This window comes from Equus asinus, chromosome 24 (genome assembly GCF_041296235.1).
Source record: "Equus asinus isolate D_3611 breed Donkey chromosome 24, EquAss-T2T_v2, whole genome shotgun sequence".
Classification (NCBI taxonomy): Eukaryota; Metazoa; Chordata; class Mammalia; order Perissodactyla; family Equidae; genus Equus; species Equus asinus.
The window spans coordinates 60,680,594-60,699,697 of record NC_091813.1 but is presented as its reverse complement, the minus strand read 5'-3'; the positions used below and the strand labels follow the sequence as shown (position 1 = coordinate 60,699,697).

The following is a 19,104-nucleotide window of genomic DNA, read 5'->3' as shown; positions in this document are numbered from 1 at the left end:
AGTAGTATGGACATTTTCGCTATGTTGATTCTTCCAATCCATGAGCACAGAATATCTTTCCATTTATTTGTGTCTTCTTCAGTTTCTCTCGTGCTTCCTTTCTTATGCTTTTAAAATTGTATTAGAATGCAAGTGAAAATTTTTCAATTGAAAAGTGAAAATTGAATAATAGGATAAAATCAAAAGATGGATGAAAGCGATCACTTGGAAATGGAGAAATTTATAAAGGGGGAAAATGCCAGATTCAAAATGAGGGGTGTATGGAAATAAGAAAATAAGAATATAAATGCTAGACCTAAAAAAACTAAACCAGAGGAGTAAATATTTATTGATATTTTCTCTCATTGCTGTATGGGAGATTTTTCTTTCATATATTCCGGGTATTTTCTGGGGAAATCTTACTTTTTCATTCTAGATAATTTTAGAAAAAGTATGGCCTAACCTGAACATGGCCACTAACTTGTATGTGCTTGCTGTCTAGCAGGCAGCAAAATGATGGTTTATCTGGGAATTTTAGGATGATCCTACCTAACCAACCACCTAGTCAGCTGGTGGACGATGGTGCTGAAGACTGTGCTTTCAGTCTAAGTAGGCTAAAGTGAAAGTGTCATCACCTCACTCTTGTGCCTGGTGGGGAAAATGTTTAGCACAGAGCTGGACGTGTAAAGAGATTTCTTAAATGATTAGAAAACCACATCTGTCTTCCAGCTGACTTTATCAGCCGACTACAGTGCTTCAGATAAGACACATGAAACAAAAGTGGTAAAATAGCGAGACTGGATACTGTGAACAATCAGAAGACTAGCAGACAGCATTTAAAACCTAAGCGTTGGATTCTACCAAAGATTAATTTGCATGTATATATATATATATGTAGTTTTGAATTTTTAAATTAAATAGCCACCAGCGTGTATTTCAGATCTCACCTTAAATACATTGAACTAGAATCCCAATTTGGGCTTGCCATCTGTGTACCATGCTGATTATTTTTACAGAACTGAGATTTTAATCTCAAAAATGAAAATTTATAAAAACATCCAAACTAGACTTTTGGTGTTAATTATTTTCTTCTTTTTTCCTGACTGATTTTCCTTTAGCAAGAGCATTGTCTGTCCTTAGTGAGTTAAGGGAGGCACTAACAAGGTCTTGACCTTGGCCTTGACATTAATCTACTGGTCAAGTCAGTGTATTAAAGTTTTGCTGCGTGTTGGTTTGTTTACTGTGTAAACCGTGCCATGGCCGTGACTTTCATAGAGTAATTATTTTGATTAAGTTAGATGATTAAAGTTAGTCTTGCATGAGGAAGGAATACACTTGGGAAGCAGTGACGGATGGACTCAGTCTTTGGAGTGTTTAGTTCTGCCAGCATTTTCCAGTTGAATGGAAATTTACCTCCCAGTTTGGTTTGGGTGACAGTGAATGGATTGTCAGACTTGAGTGTTTCCTAGAAAGAGATCAAGAAGGATAGATGACAATGTGAATATCCACGTGTGTTCTTGTAATTTTTCTCAGGTTTTTTTTTTGCTTTGATGAACAGCATCATTACTGAAATAATAAATGTTCATTAATATCAACATCATTTTTCATAAATGGTAGTTTGGTGTTACAATTAGACTAATTAGTACACAGCATAGCTTGGTGACGTGACAAATCATAGAGCAGAACGTGTTGACTCTTATCAACTATGATATATTAGTTAATTCACTTGCTCAATAATGATAAAAGAAAAGAAAAGTGGAGAATTGGACCATAACAACAGCAACAACTGTAAAGGCATCGTGGCCACATTTTCAGGTTTTTATTTTTCTGCCATGTTCCTGAGTACTATGGACTGTGGACATTTTACGTTTCTTTTCTTTTTCTATTGGTAAATCACGGCCCCTGACCGAAACCTTCAAGAATAAGATCATGAGTATATCAAGAAAATGAGGATAAAAGATGGTTTCTGGGGGGCCGGCCCAGTGGCACAGCAGTTAAGTTCGCGTGTTCTGCTTTGGCGGCCCGGGGTTTGCCGGTTCGGATCCCGAGTGCGGACATGGCACAGCTTATCAGGCCATCCTCTGGCAGGCATCCCACATATAAAGTAGAGGAAGATGAGTACAGATATTAGCTCAGGGCAACCCCCCTCAGGAAAAAGAGGAGGATTGGTGGCAGATGTTAGCTCAGGGGTAATCTTCCTCAGAAAAAAAAAAGAAAAGAAAAAGATGACTTCCAGATTTTCCTAGGTTTACACATGCTATATCATGCTCAGTGTTTTATTTTTCCAAGATTGTTTATTGTAAAATTGACAGCAATCTATGTCTTTGATTTGTTTTTCAGAACCTATGCGAACCCCAAAGACTTTAAAGATTGCTGAGATACAGGCAAGGCGCATTGCTGTGGACTGGGAATCCTTGGGTTACAACATTACTCGTTGCCACACTTTTAATGTCACTATCTGCTACCATTACTTCCATGGTCACAATGAGAGCAAGGCAGACTGTCTGGACATGGACCCGAAGGCCCCTCACCATGTTGTGAACCATCTGCCGCCTTATACAAATGTCAGCCTCAAGATGATCCTGACCAACCCAGAAGGCAGGAAGGAGAGTGAAGAGACAATTATTCAAACTGATGAAGACGGTATGCTCGTACTTCGTTATTTTAAAAAGTGGGAATTATATAACAAGAATTATGTAATTGCTTACAGTTTTTCCTAGAGTACCCAACCTTGAAGTGGATTCTGAAATCTGCTAAATAACTCTTGACATGGTTAACGTTGGAAGGAGTCGCCTTTAACAGAAAAGCTTAATATTCCTCAAAGTAGCATCAAACACTAGAGGAAATGTACCCTCTACTCTTTTCTGTTTTTATACATTAGGGGAGTGGCAACTACACTAAAAGTTTAATAAAGTTTTCCTTATCAAATGTTCAAAATAATTTTTGCTATTCATGACACTATATCGATTACCTATTGGTGAAATGCACTTAGTTAAAATTTAGTTTTTTGCATTTTACAGACCAATAGAGGGTACTTTCATTTTCCTTAACATTTGAAAATAGCATTGTTTACCTATTCCATTCATTTTTTAGACGGTTTTATGTGAATCTAAATATAAAAGAAGGCCAAAGTTTATATCTTTAAGTCTAAATTAAGGCCCTTATCACATACCGGCTAGCTATCATCTTTTATCCCTCTTATTACCACTCAAGTAATTGAACTGTATTTTGTCCAATTTCTATGTGTGTGACTTCTGAATTATTAAATAATAGGAGCAAACATTTATATTAATATTATAACATGCACACCACCTGCTATAGCACTATAGTGTGTCATTAAAGCAAACATGAATACATTTTCTCATTTAACAAAAATGTACCCTATACAAAAAAGTGTACAAATGGTGATCTAATAATAACAGTGATGTATTCTTTCAATGTAACACATTTCATTTTCAAAATTTCCTTTTATGAACGAAACCATGTGGGGAAAAATAAGTGTGCTTTATAGTGAATTGAGGCAAAACTGAACTGCAAGTCACGAATCATGAGTTTTCAGCCCTGGCTCTAATAATTCTGTAACCTTCCCCAATCTTTCACCCTTCTAGTTCTCCCTTTCTCATCTCTGTGAAAAGTTTAAATTAGATGATCTCTATGCTTCCATCGGCTTCTAAAATTCTCCTTGAATAGTTTGTCAGTAGGACTATGTTTTTATTTGGGTTTTAGAAAATAGGATGTATTGCATACCGAAGTGTTCCCAATTTCCCTAAAGTTCTGAACTTTAGGCTCAGATGTATCTTTTGATGCCTATCAAATATGAGATTGCCATAAAATAGGTCAATGTGCCGTAGTTTCCAGAAATTCTCCTTATCACTTCAAGCTGTCTCACTCTGAAAAGTGGAAATGACTCTGGTTCTGTTGTTTATGTTGTAATAAAAGGAAGTGAGAGCTTTTTAACATCATTTAGCTGAGAGTTTGAAGGAAACAATTAATATTGTCTCAAAATTATTCATGAAGTTATTCCCATATTCCTAAAATTTCAAAGAAGAAGCCTAAGACTTATTCATGATAAATGTACTTTTGTCATGTTTGAGGTCACCAAACACGATTACTTCCACCATCTGGTTGGAGCTGGCACCTAACTGAAGCATTAGCAAAAATAAACACAAACCCTGCTCTAATAGAAAAACACACAAACACTCATATTAACTCCCCCAAACACACCATGCCCACTCAACACACACCTCAACACATGCATATCCAACAAAGAATGGTCAGCGTACTTGTGTCATAGGTGGATGGTAGAAACGGGAAGTCTAAGCGTAAATTCAAAAGCTGTGAAAAATCTCTATCTCATTTCACAAAGTGGGATGGATATTAAAATGTCTGTTTTGCACTAGACATTTTGTAATTCGTGTTTTTGGTAATAAGAATGTACTCAAGTGTTTTCTTGCCTGCACTTAAAATTTTAAAAAACGTGATATCTTAATTGGTAATATTAGACTTAATTACATGAATTTTGTGCTTCTTCAGCAAATCACTCTACAGTGTCATTCATTTGATGGTATTCTTTGATATGATTTTTTACTTTGCCTTTCTTTCCCACAAACAAAAGAACGCAGTCAAGCTTATATAATCTTTTTCATATTCCATTAAGTTTCTGACTGTATTTTTGGGGACACGTATGACTAGGTTAATAATCAAGAAGTGAATTGCTATGAAAATTTAAATTATGTCCTAAATTGGTCAAACTCATGACTGTGTGTATTTATTTCATCTAGAAATAGTATTGTAAAAGTAAAGTGACATTCACTATATAGACTAATTCTATCTTATTTTCTATCCTAGTTTTATTTTAACCTCTGTTTTGAAGAATTTTTTTATTATTTGTAATGACATTGAGTTGCAGATTATTTTTCATAGTACAGTCACAAAGTAATTTCTTCCACTGTGAGGGTTTTTTTTCCTTTTGTTTTATATAAAGACTAAATGATTGAAGTACCAACTTTCCGTGAAGTATTTGCAAGTAACTCAGTCTTCACATCTGCCCATGTGAGCTCTAGTTTCTACATGGAAGGCTTGATGTGTCTCAGTGTTCCTGAGAGGGGGACATAATATCTAAATCATAATCTATTGTTGCAAAGATTGATGGATTATGATGATCTAATTAAGTCAGTCTTACTAAATTATTGCTGCCCTATATACATAGAAAAAGAATAAATTATCAACCATCTAATAAAAGAATATAATTTCATGAAAAGAATTCTTGGGACATCCATAAATCATGAGAGCAAAGCTAGAATGATTTCCCACCAGGACCCTAAGGTAGAATTTATATTTAATTTATTGCATGCATTTTTTAATGCATGGGTAGAATTTTTTGTATGAGATTTTGTTTTCATTTTTTATTCCAAGCATTCATAAAAATCAATATTATGAAGTTGGCTCAGCAGAAAAGCCTGGTTTGGGGACATTTTTTGCTAATACAAAGCTATTTTTAAATGTACATTTATTATATTTTAAAGGCTATCATGCTTATTTAATATAATCTTGCCCCACCCACATTTCATTTTTCCTCTCTTTTTCATTTTGAGAGTTATATTTTAAAGGACTTTCTTATACACACAAAAACATTAGCTGAGACAGCTCTCAAATAAATCACAAGCAGGGGAATTAAAGTCAGTATTCTGTCTCCATTAAAAGTTGTTGACGTGGAAATGTGAAGTAGCTGTCCCTGCAATGTGAAGACTGCTGTGATGATGGCCTTGGTGACTTCCCGTTGTATTTACACAAATCATAAGTGCGTGTGGATATTGTCTGTGTGTACACAGACATTGTTTTCCTCCACACGTAGAAAGTTATTGAATGGAATTTGCCTCTGCCACACCCCCTGCCCCCACATTTTTGTGTGTCTGTTTTGTTGTTCACCTAAGTGTGGTTCTCTCTCTTGTCCATTGTACTAGTCCTGGTACCAGGTCCACAGTAGGCACTGTCTTGTCCGTAATTTTCCCACACCCTTTTCCTCTTAGAAACGTGACATGTGGGTACTTTAAGGGAATCCTGTTGACAGCGTAGAGCAGGTATAAGAAGAGCAGAGAAATGCACAGATTCTAGGGAGACTTCTTTCCAGGTCTACCTCCTTTCCAGTGCAGAATCGTGCAGACATTTTAAACTGTCCCTATTTGTGAACAATTTGAAATACATCCATGCCATTTTGTAGTATTTGCAGGCCAAACTGTGTTCGGTGAACACAGGCAGTAATTATAATACCACCAAATAAACATTTATAACTAATTGGGATTTTGTCTCTTCCTTCCCCCAATAGCCATCTTCTATGAGAGGTATGGAAAGGTGGAGAAATACTTTTCCTTAATTACAGTCACAGGCTTATGTCACTTGAGTGGAATAGAAACAATAGGTACCGCCTTGGAAAACAAACTAATGCCCATGGCAGCCTCAGTAGGTGCCACAGATTGCACACAGGGGCCATGACGGCTCCTCTGCCTTGATTGACTGCATAGCCTGTGCCAATACTGTGGACCTAGGGCAGTGGCGGGGCAGGGCCAGGCAAGGGGAGTGGATGTCTTTGGTTAACTTCTCCCTGAGTCCTCAGCTGACGGATGCATGAACATATCTTCTGAAGTTAGTGCTGGCCTTTTTGTTTACTGTGAGTTTCTTTCCTTTATGAATTTATTATTAATGCACCAAATTATGTTGGCTGTCCCAGAGGTCATAACATCATTCATCGTCTCCTTGTAGATTGAAATAAATCTTACTCTTTTGACATATCATTCAGAATTTCTTGATGCTGCTAGCCATGATGCAATGCATTTCCTTTGATCCAGTGATTTTTAATTTATTTCAATCCTCAGAAAATTGCTGTATGCTCTGAAACTACATTCCTAGATAATGTCATGTATAGAGTTCACTGAAATGTTAGATTAAGGGAAAATATTAATTAAAAACCATACTTACCCAATATTGGGTGAATATTTTCAAAAGAAAGCATATTTTTTAAGCAAAGTAGGATGGAGAAGCTGTATTTTTTAACATTAGCAGAATAAGAAACTGGATATTTATGTGAATGAATGGCAGCTATGTATTAAAATATGTAAAAGGAAAATACACAACAGCAAAAGTATCCCATATATTGTGTTTTGTCAGTAGAAGCTGACACATCATTCATTGCTGCCACTGAGTATTGTGGTATATGACATTTGCAAATAAGACCTGGAATGACAGTTCCTCGAGTCTTGTCATACCTGGGGACACTTCAAAACCAGTTATGCTGATTGTTGAGTTCTAAACAGGTCTGATATGATTCTTAGCTTTGAAAAAGTGAATTTCACTTAAAAACCTGAAACGATATTTGAACCTATTCATCTTAAACCATTTTTTAAAATTGTGATAATGTTATCTTTTTTTAATTATAGAGAGTAAGTATAGCTGTAAAAGTCAGATCGACTGTTAATGGGCATTTCAATTCAGTACTATATGATTTGGGTTTTGAGTCTAAAGAGTGTTAATTATTACTATAATTCATTATTTTATGAACTTCGTTTATAGAGATTCTTTAGGGACTTATAATCCTTAAAAAATCTTTCAGGGAAATACAGCTCTGTTCTTGAAACAAATTACAAATGAGATGTTCATTTGTTATTAGAGGTATACAACAGAGAAAACTAGACTGCACAATTTATTCAGCTCTCTAAGGTGATAGAGTGTTCTTTTGAATAGAAATAACTTTGCAGTTATACATTTTCTGTATTCGAAGCTTAGAGACTTATTTTGAATTCCCATTCTCAGAAAATTGGTCATATAGCTTATTTTCTTTTCAAGGACACATTTTCATTTTATTTATTTCTTTTTTTATTTCTTTTATTTATTTTTATTTATTTATGTTTGAGGAAGATTAGCCCTGAGCTAACATCTGCCACCGATCGATCCTCCTCTTTTTGCTGAGGAAGATTGGCCCTGAGCTAACATCCGAGCCCATCTTCCTCTAGTTTATGTGTAGGACGCCTGCCACAGCATGTCTTGACAAGCGATGCGTAGGTCCACACCTGGGATCCGAACTGGCAAACCCCTGGCCGCCGAAGCGCAACGTGGGCACTTAACCTCTGTGCCACCGGGCTGGCCCCCTCATTTTCTTTATTTTTAATTTAGCTTACCTAACTTACATGATTTACTCTTTCTGTTTCTGATGTAAGGAGTCTTATAACCAAAAATGTATATATTTGCAGTGCCTGGCCCTGTACCAGTCAATTCTCTTCAAGGCACATCCTTTGAAAATAAGATCTTCTTGAACTGGAAAGAACCTTTGGATCCAAATGGAGTCATCACTCAATATGAGGTATTGGGAGAACAAGGAATTTAACTGAAATGTGGATTGAAGGGAGAGTAAAAAAAAGAGAAAGGGAAATGATGGAAAAGAAGTGAGGATTAGCGCTTTGAAGTCATTATTAGTTCTCCTCTGTTTTAATTTACAAATTCCTTGATCTCAAAACTGAGCACCCAAACACATATTGTATAACACCTAGAATTCTCAAATTCTTAAAGTAAATATATGTTATTTTGTTGTTTTAGAGATGCAAGGTTAGGCTTGTCAACCAACTGACTCATGGTTGTAATGAATGAAGTTTTATAAAATTAACAAAGTCATGTTTCATCCTGTAACAGGATGGAGGCCATTGAATGTCAGTTGAGTGAGTGAGTAGCATGAGGAATTAATGTCAAAAAAGCTAAATATAATATAAACCTGACATCCCAGAGCTTCATCTCAACTCTGAATATAAATCATTTTCTTACTTTTAAATATGAGAAGCTAAAAAGAAGACAAAAAATTATTTTAATCGTGCAAATGTCTAGTTCTGTTCCTGTGTAGTCGGTGTTGATTAGAGCAGAAAATGCTTGAATTTCTAGCAGCTACAGAGTGCATCTGGGGATGTGAATCACCAGTGCAGTCTTATCATTTGTGACTATATTAGCATAGTTGAATACTATTGACATGAAATTTGTTATGTAACTTGGACAAAGTATAGAATAATGTTAATTTGTTGAACCCTTCTTTTTTTCTTTTGGTGAGGAAGATTTGCCCTGAGCTAACATCTGTGCCAGTCCTCCTCTATTTTGCATGTGGGATGCCTCCACAGATGGCTCATGACTGGAGTAGGTCTGTGCCTGGGATCCAAACCTGTGAACCTAGGCTTCCAAAGCAGAGTGTGCAGAACTTTAACCAGTTGGCCATGGGGCCAGCCCCTGTTGAACATTTTTTGTGTTTCATGTGCATTAAAGTATATAACCATAAATTTTTGTATGTATGTCTTTTCTTTTTTCTTTTTCTTTTCTTTTCATTTTTTTTGGTGAGGAAGATTGTTCCTGAGCAAACATCTGTGTCAGTCTTCCTCTATTTTATATGTGGGACACTGCCACAGTATGGCTTGATGAGCAGTGTGTATGTCTGGGATCTGGACCTGTGAACCCTGGGCTGCCGAAGCAGGGTGAGCGAACTTAACCACTGTGCCACTGGGCTGGCCCCTAATTTATCTTTTGGTGGAAAAAAATAAATGTTTATTGGTCCACTCAGATATAACTCTAGGTATATCTGTGGATGACTAGATCGATCGATCGATCGATCGATAGATAGATAGATAGATAGATGGAAGATAGATGCAGAATGACAGTGAATTAACTGTATCAAAATGAGAAGGAAAAGAAGTGAAAAAAAGATGTGATTCACTCCATAGAGATGTCCTTGAATACTACCTTATTTAAAAGGGCTTTGTTTAGAATTCATTATCACTTATATTGGATATGTAATAGGACATGTATTTCTTAAAACAGGTCAGCTACAGCAGCATAAGGTCGTTCGATCCTGCAGTTCCAGTGGCTGGACCTCCCCAGACTGTATCAAATTTATGGAACAGTACACACCATGTCTTTATGCATCTTCATCCTGGAACCACCTACCAGTTTTTCATAAGAGCCAGCACAGTGAAAGGCTTTGGACCAGCCACAGCCATCAACGTGACCACCAATATCTCAGGTATGCCAATGAATAAAGTGCAAACAGGACTGGTTTACAGTAGTCTGTCCTAGAGTCTCATATACTCTGAGTGTAATTCATCTCACTTATTGAATCTTTAATACACATAGTTATTCATGATTGAAGGTACTTTAAAGAATTATTTGAATACAGATTATTATTAGTTATATATCCAAACCCAAACGCATCTCAGATAATCGCTTTTAATTCACAGTGGTGTTTTTAAAAACTACATTATATCTTCATTAGAAATCTCTCAAAGTTCATAATATATGCTAATAGACCTGTTATACTTTTGAGGAATTGGTAATTATTACAGTTTCAGATATGTACTGTAAATGGATTTTATCAAAAGAATAGTAGAAGATCCTTGATCTACTGTTATTGTGCCACATGCCTTGTCTCTGTTCCATTTTCCCTGACATTCTGATAATTTTAAACAAATACGAGCTTTTCTTTCTCGTAGGAGTCTCACATAAATTCATCTAAATTTCAGAAGGCAAAAGTGTTAGGTTGATAAGCAAATACTATTAAATTTTATATTATGTTATGCATATAATTTCATAGTTTGCATTTGACTAGATTGTTTACAGATGTGATTTCTCCTTCAGTCGGGTCATCAGTTTAACCTGATTAAACTTTTGCCAGGAATTAGCATTGTTGATATGCCCTAAATCTACTCCAGCTTATGTAATGTTTTATCTTATTTATTTAAAGTTACTAAAGTAAATATGTTATATATGGAACTGAAGAGTTAAATTTGAAAAATACCTGTTTTAAAGGACCAACCACTTAATATGTTAAAATACTAATTTTGAGTTTCTAAGTTCTTTTTGTTCCTTTATGTTCATTTTTTATGCTAGTTCTACATGGTATGGTATTTTATTATATATGTATTATAAAATGGTATTTTACTATATAACATAGCATAGATATGTTATATTACATCCTTAAAAATTTCTGCCATTGTTGTGAATTTGTAACATTTGCATCAAAAGGAAGCAATACTCTGTAATTTTTTTTGTCTAAAATTTTATTTGGAAATATTTTGAATATAACACAAAACCTTAAAATTTATATCATGAAAAAATTAGCTATTTCTGTATGAGCCATGAGTCCTTTGCATAACATTTGATTTATCTTAATATTCTTCTTTTTCTTCTTTTAGTGAGGGAGATTGGCCCCGAGCTAACATATGTTGCCAATCTTCCTCTTTTTTTTTTTTTTTTTTTTTTTTTTGCTTGAGGAAGATTGTGCTGAACTGACATCAGTGCCAATCTTCCTCTATTTTGTATGTGGGTTGCTGCCACAGATGGCTTGAGCAGTGCATAAGTCTGCACCCAGGATCTGAACCCACAAACTCTGGGCCACTGAATTGGAGCTTGTGAACTTAATCACTATGCCACCGAGCCAGCCCCATCTTAATATTCTAATAAAAAAGAATTTTAAAATATCATTGCTTATGTTAGAAAATAGCAATGCATTGAAATTGTCAATTCATTTCCTGATGGAACAATTCTAACCCATCAATTTAAAATATTTATTGAATCGCTTTAGTAGAATCTATGACTTGGTGATATAGTGAGCATGTTTCCTACCCTCCAAAATTAGCAGTAGTGCTAGAAATGAGGAAGATCCTTTAATAGAGATATCTCCCAAATTCACATAAGCTTGTAGAATTGAGCAAATGAACATTACTGAGAGCAATATTTTCTTACGGGTCAGGCACAATCTTTTTTATTCAATAGAAAATTTATAGTTAAAGGCTGGAACATGCTAGATGCATTTTCTTTGAATTATTTAACTGCAGTTTCAGTTGCATCAACCTGTGTACATGAGTACTTGATTTGAACTCTATAAACTTGTTTGCAATCCCTGTATCTCGGAAACACATAGTAATCAAGCTAAGGATTATAAAATTTATGGTTAGTTTGTTTCTGAGAATCACTTGAACTTTTAAGGGAATTTATTATTTTATCCCTTGAGTCCAATAATTATATTTCTCAGCATTTTAAGAGCCACTTAAATAAGTGGGAAATCAAGTTATCTGAGGCCTGATGCTTGGGGGCATGATTTATATGTGTGTGTGTGTGTCAGTAGAATATACATACTATATATAATATATGTCTATAATACACACAAATATATAATACACATATACATATTGTGCATATTTAGTATCTGTTGATTCTACTTCTTAAATAACTCTCAGATAATTTGCCTCTTTCTAATGTCTGTTTTTTCATTTCCATCTAGACCATATTTTAAAAAGATTGTTGAAATATGTTTCTTACCAGTGTCCTTATTTTCAGACTCCCCTTGCTTCGCTATATTTTTCTACTGATCTTTATACAACATATATTTCCTACTTAAGTTTTTTCAAAATCTAATAGGATATTATACCCAGTATCATAAAGCCTAAACATCTACGCATGATTAACATTCGTGGCCTTCATCGTGTGGCTCCTCCCATCCTCCACTCCTATTGATGAATCTGAAGGTCCAGGCATAGCACACTGCTTGTAGCTATTGAAACACACCATCTCCTTTCAGTGATGATGTCTTCAAATGTTGTTTCCTCTCTCTGGAGTTTTATTCCATGCTTGCTCTTCCTGGTGAGTTTTGACTCTTCCTTTAGCATTCAGCTCTAGCATCACCTAACCCTGTTTCATCTTCTCACCTCCCAACACAAGTTGAGGCTAGTGGTTCTCCAAGTGTGGTCCCCAGACCAACAGCATGATGATCATGTGGAAACTTTTAGAAATGCACCTTACCAAGCTAGCCCTATGGAATCTGAAACTCTAGGGGAGAGGGGCAATAATCTGTTTTAAGAAGCCGTCCAGGTGCTTCTAATCTCATTCATTTAAGAACCACTGCTTTGGCAAATTAACCTTCTTCCCGTTTGGGTCCTCTAACATTTTGTTATATTTTTGTTGTACTTTATAAGACACTCACTTCTGATAAAATGTGAATCCCTACTTTTAATTCTGTGAATGTCAGACACCATGCTTCATTTATCTTTATATTTATAGCACTTCTCATAAAATTTGACACATAGTATGGATTCAGTAACAGTTCAATGAATGAATGAAATACTTTAAAAATTTTTATTAGATGCCATTTGTTCTCCGATTTTCTGACAATGCACGCATGTCACTGGTTATATACTCCTTTCAACATCTTTCTAGATGGAAATAATCAAAAACCATTTGAGGTTACATTTGAGTTTACTTTTTCACCCAGTTCAAGATTAGGAAGGCCCCCTCCCTAAACATTAGAAAATATTTTAAAAATTTATGTTTCTTCTTTTCAAGAATCTGGCAACGAATGCACTAGTTTTTGGTAAATAAAAACTAAGGTTCCTATTCCCATTCACCACACTTCCTTGATGTGTTTCTGTTGTGACCACAGCAATGAAAAAGGTCCAGATGTGAATCTGGGTCATTCCATAACACTAGATCACAGACGGCACTGCCTCACCGGGACCCTTTACTGTTCCTGCTGTTCCCATGTCCACATCTCCAGGTGCAACTACAGCCAGTGCCCCCCAGAGTCTACACTGTTACTGCCTTCCTCCCATCCCGTCAATGCTGATTTCAAGGTCTCAGGATGCTAAAAGCTAAAGCATCTTCACAAAATGTTTGGAGTCTGTGTCACAAGTGGCCAGATTATAGTTTAAATTTCAACCACAAATCTTGGCTTCATATCCCCCGCTGCTTTAGGTTCCCAGGGTTAGCATGCAGTGGCATGTGTTATTCTACCACATATGGGATAGTTTTAGATAATTAAGTATTAAATTGATTTTTCTCTCAGTCAGGATCATGTCTTCATCCTGAACCATGATATATTCCTGTTAATTGACTGAAACTTTTTTTCCTCATTATTCACTTCTCAGCTCCAACTTTACCAGACTACGAAGGAGTTGATGCCTCTCTCAATGAAACTGCCACCACAATAACTGTCTTGTTGAGACCAGCACAGGCCAAAGGTGCACCTATCAGGTAGGAGGGGAAAAATAATAGCTACAGGAAAACACACCCAGTAGAGAGCTATTTTGTCACAGTTGCTAAGCAGTCAATATAGTGGTTCATTTCTAACAGGCATTCATTTGATAATTATTGTCAGAGGGGTTTTATTTTTCTTTTGTTTGTTTTTCATTTGGACAAAGCCTGCAAATAGACTTTAAGAGTAAAATTCTAAGGGGATTTTTGAGATATTCATGAACTGAACCATTCACCTCTCTGCTTGGTTTGATTTAAGAGTGTTGCTCTTTTTATTTTTTGCTCAAGTCCCATTTCATTTCACTTCCTCTGTTGGTATCGATGGTATATGAGCTTTGAAGGTATTTTTCAGAAATGGAATGAGAAAATAACTCCTGTCCAATGCAGTAAATCTGTAATAAAGAATTTCATATGAGTGATTGAAAAATAGGAAGCTTTGAGGAAATAAAAGAAGAGTTTTAATGAATGCAGCCTCTGTGACCTTTTAATTCCTAAATTGTTGCTTATCAGGAATTCTATAATAAATATTAAAATGCAATTTGCCATTTCCTTTATCTTTTCAGTATTAAATCTCCCGTATTACCTAATATCCCTCATCTTGCAGAAAATTATGAGCCGTGTTTTCAGGAATTGAATCGAATTATTATAATGATTTTAATTTCTGCACATGTGTAATTAGATAAATGCCCAAAAACTTAAACAAGTTTCCATGTGAAACTTGTGAATTTTGTGGATACTTCTGTTTTCATACTTCTACTGAGAAACAAATCGAGGCACAGGAATCAGCCCAAGCATTTCATAATTGAATCATCTCAGATTGTTTATTTATTCAGTAAAAAAAATAAAATTAATCTTTGTTCCACGGGTAAAATGAATACATTTGACCTTATGAGCACTTATTAACCATCCAAATAATCCTATATCTCTGGAAAGGAAGAAATATTTTCCTTAATTAAAAAAAAATTGATAAAAGAACATGAGTCCATAGAGGAGACTCTTAAGTCCTGTGGCTAAAATCATGGGAATACCACACCAGAGAAAAAGAGGGATGACTGAATACACTTGTAATATAAACACTTGCAAATCCCTGGCCACTTGAAAATGCAAAGTAAGTATATAATGCTATTCATGAATCAATGATCTGTGAGTGAGTCTGATTGCTTATCCGAAGGAGAAAGAGAAAATGCCTGCATTCAACATCTTTGTCTATGGACTTATCAGGGTCAATCACATGTTTCTTCCTGTGATAAAATTTACTGTGTAGGTGTTCCATTCTGCTACTGCTGTTTAAACGAGTGGCTAGGTACTTGCACATATCTTTTAAGAGCTAGATATTTGAGTGAATTCAGCTTTACTTAATGTAAGTTGCAAACACCGTGTATTATTATTGCATAATTGTGCTACATGACATAACTTCCACTAACTCTTTATTCATTTAATCAATTTATTACACAAACATTGACTGACCATGTACTGTGTGCCAGGCGCTGTGCTGGGCACTGTAAATTAAAGATAAAATGATCACAACAAGACACAGGGCCTGTGCCCAGAGTTGTCATGGATGATCAAAGGTGCCTGCAGTCTTGTAAATCCTTTGCTCATAGCTGGCCTTCAGGAACTTTGTTGAATTAATGACTATGTTATCAATAACACATTTTTAAATCAAAAGTTTTTCTTTTACTTTGTTGACATTTACTTCCCACAAAATTTCTAATTACCAAGAATTCATATAGTCTGAACTAATGGTTACACAAAAATCATCCTGGATAGTCATATATCCTCTTTTTCGGACACAGAAATGAACCTCTTAGTGTTTGTTGGAAAGACATTTGACCTCTTCTGAATTGATCCCAGTGGCTGAGAACTCTAAATTTTACCCTGTAGGAGATTAGTGCTCAAAGAAAGAAATTTAAAACCTGGAATTTTACAAGAAGAAATAATTAAAGGATATATGAACAAATAAGTATTTTTAAAAGAATGTTATTACCAGGAAAAAAGTCAATTTTCCAATAGATTGATATTCTAATTGCATCTTGTCTGTCTTTAGTTTTTTGTGATGACTTGCCCAGCTATCTGGAATCACCCATAGGTGGAGGCCAGGTGGCAGGACCAGACTGGTCTAGTCAGGTGATTTGGCCCTCAGATGATACCTGCCTCCTTTGTTTTCTGAATCCTCTAGTCAAGAGCCCTATCTAGGGGCCAGCCCGGTGGCGCAGCGGTGAAGTTCACATGTTCTGCTTCTCGGTGGCCCAGGGTTCGCTGGTTTGAATCCTGGGTGCGGACATGGCACCGCTTGGCAAAAGCCATGCTGTGGTAGGCATCCCACATATAAAAAGTAGAGGAAGATGGGCACGGATGTTAGCTCAGGGCCAGGCTTCCTCAGCAAAAAAGAGGAGGACTGGCAGTAGTTAGCTCAGGGCTACTCTTCCTCAAAAAAAAGAAGCATCCTATCTTCTTTCCTCTGACCATGTTCTTACCGTTGGTATTGCTACTAGTAACTGGAGCCTTACCTTGAAGGTTATTTTGTCCAGTGCTCTAATTTCTTTGCAGATTTGACCCGATCAATTTTCATAATGCTGTATTTATAGTCTGGTACTTCAAATCTTTGATCGGATCCTCATCACTACCTTCAGTTTCTTGAAACTATTTGACCTAATTTCTTCTTTATTTATGTCAGCCTATCGGAATTTCTTCTCTGCTAAAGCTTGTTGCCAGTGCATTCTGTCTATGGCCCATCTCCTCCCCTCCAAGAGAAGCCAGATGTATTTACCACCCAGCTAAACCTCCTCAGAGCATCCATCTGTTAGGTTGGTCTGCTATCATAGGCTCTAAATACTAGGTTCTATCTTTCCCTACTTTATAGCGTAACTAGCCTCTGCCAGATGGTGTTTCACCATCCATTTGTCCCAGCTCCAGTGAAAATATCTAATTCTTTCTGCTCTGGTCTTCCCAATGTCAAACTCTAATTCCAAAAGCCTTTGTCATGGCACCTGGAAAATCCTTGTTGGGTATAGTTTGATCATTTAGTTTAGTTTTATTAAGAAATCTAAAATTACCTCTCATTTCTATAAATGCATCCATTCAATAACATTCAGTCTGTGCCAGGAGCTGAGCTGGATACTTGGAATAGAAATCCACATAAGGTGATTTAGCATGTGCCCTTAAGTGGCATATTACAAGGGAGATAGAACATGGTTAAAAATAGAACTTGTTAAAGTTAGTGCCAGGATTTTGAGCTTTGTTGATTCAGAAACTGATAGTTCCTCTTACAGAAATAGGTAAATCACGAGAGACCTCGCTTGAGCATTTAAGGAGCAAAGAGATGGAGAGCAGGAAATACAATGGTAACCGAAATGATAATCAAACCTTTATTCTGTGGATCATGAAAACGTTGGCAATGGGGCAGTACGAGCAATGGTGGCTGTAGGATCTTGGGAAGTCTGTTTATAAGAGAAATAGCAAAACATTGGAGCTGGGGAATTTCTCCTGAAGCTTTAAGGAGACATTTCAGATAAAAAGTAAGAATAACAATTCTATGATTTGTTATTTGCTATCACTAAGAAGTTTTGGAAGCTAAAACTACAACCAGATTTACAGAGGGTTTACTTACTATTGGGTTAAAAAAAATCCATGGAAGGCTGTTATACATAATTTTGGGTTCAGCTCCAACATTTTTAAACATTAAATCAGGAAGACTATCTACCACATGTATCACGTAATTGCTTTTTGAGCTAATGGCAAAATCACCTTATGTATTTTCTTACAATCATATAGCTGAAGGGAAATTGTACGATGAGAAGTCATCATTTGGCCTCCCACAAAACAACAAATGACTACATACCAGTGTTTAATCAAATTAGATTGTAGTATAGTGAAATCATTTTTAGTTTTTTAACATAAGGAAATCATATTTTAAGTATTGAGTAAAGATTCATAACGCCGGTATATTGATTTTAACTTAATTGTGGAAATATTTTAAAATTTAATTAAAGGAATGGTGAATGTATGAAATATGGGTAGAGTGAATAAAACTCTTCGGGTGGCTTTGGAATATTTTAAATTGCTGGAGTACTAAGCTCAAATAATATTTAGATCTCGCTAGCCTTAAGTACCATTAGGTAATTAGACAACCACAAGGCTGAAAAAGCACAGGCCCATTTCATGTAATCAGTCAAATCACTTCTAATTTGATTTCTCATTCCTTATTTTCTGTCCTTTAATTAATTTGTATTGATAAATAAGAAAGTAGCAGGGGAAAAAAACAGATTAAAAAAGTGGAAGCATGTGGTTGGAAAGCCATCTGCCCAGACAAATTGAACAATGAGGGCAAGATAATTTCTTTTAAAAATGAACTTTATAACTTTCAATTTGGGGCTCCATCTCAAGTTCGAGTTCTTTCCCAAAGAGCAGATTGCATCTGTTCATCATCCACTCCTCTCCAACAGCAGCAGTTTGCTTTGCTGCTGGTAGATCTGGAGATACAGGCTGTCTTGCCTGAAGTTTCCTAATGTGGAGTGTACAACCTATGTCCATGTAATAGAATTAGTTAAGACTGAATCTTCACTAGATTGTCTGGATTTTCCTAGAGGTATGGGATAATTAACAAGGAATTTATTTTTTTAAGGATCAGGCTAAATGACTAACAAGGGTGGGTAATTATCATTATTGTGCATTAGGGCAAGAATGTGAGGTGCAACTTGTTTGGGAGGTATGCATACGTGAGTTTATCTGTGTATATGCATGTATCCACAGGATTTGCAAATGTGCAACATACAAAGATGGATTCAAAATGGAAAATAAGCAGAAAAAAAAGACTAGGTTTGCTTCACATGGCATATGTCTGCCATGATCTTTTCTTTTTTCTCTCCAAGGGCCATGCTTATGTATTTCCTGTATTTTAAAATTGGCAAGTGTCTGCTCCGTGACCCCCTCAGAGTACAGGTATCTTGTCAGTAGCATTCCTAGGAGCTTAGAGACCCAGCTTGGCCGAGGTCCAGAGAATGACGCAGAACACGTAATTCCAAATAGCATAGACTTCTGCCTTAGTTGCTTGCCCCAATCTCGACTTCTGACATTAAT

At 36.0% G+C, this 19,104-nt stretch overlaps 1 protein-coding gene across 11 annotated transcripts in view; it reads left to right on the top strand.

Moving 5' to 3' along the window:
- Positions 1 to 19,104, top strand: part of PTPRK (protein tyrosine phosphatase receptor type K) — a 514,767-nt gene that overhangs the window by 405,863 nt on the left and 89,800 nt on the right. For all 11 annotated transcript variants that reach the window (XM_070496694.1, XM_044753877.2, XM_044753876.2 and 8 more), the window contains exons 8-11: positions 2,320 to 2,622; positions 8,223 to 8,332; positions 9,823 to 10,024; positions 13,920 to 14,025. In XM_070496694.1, coding sequence (XP_070352795.1) covers positions 2,320 to 2,622; positions 8,223 to 8,332; positions 9,823 to 10,024; positions 13,920 to 14,025 — 721 coding nt within the window. The remainder of the gene's footprint in view (positions 1 to 2,319; positions 2,623 to 8,222; positions 8,333 to 9,822; positions 10,025 to 13,919; positions 14,026 to 19,104) is intronic.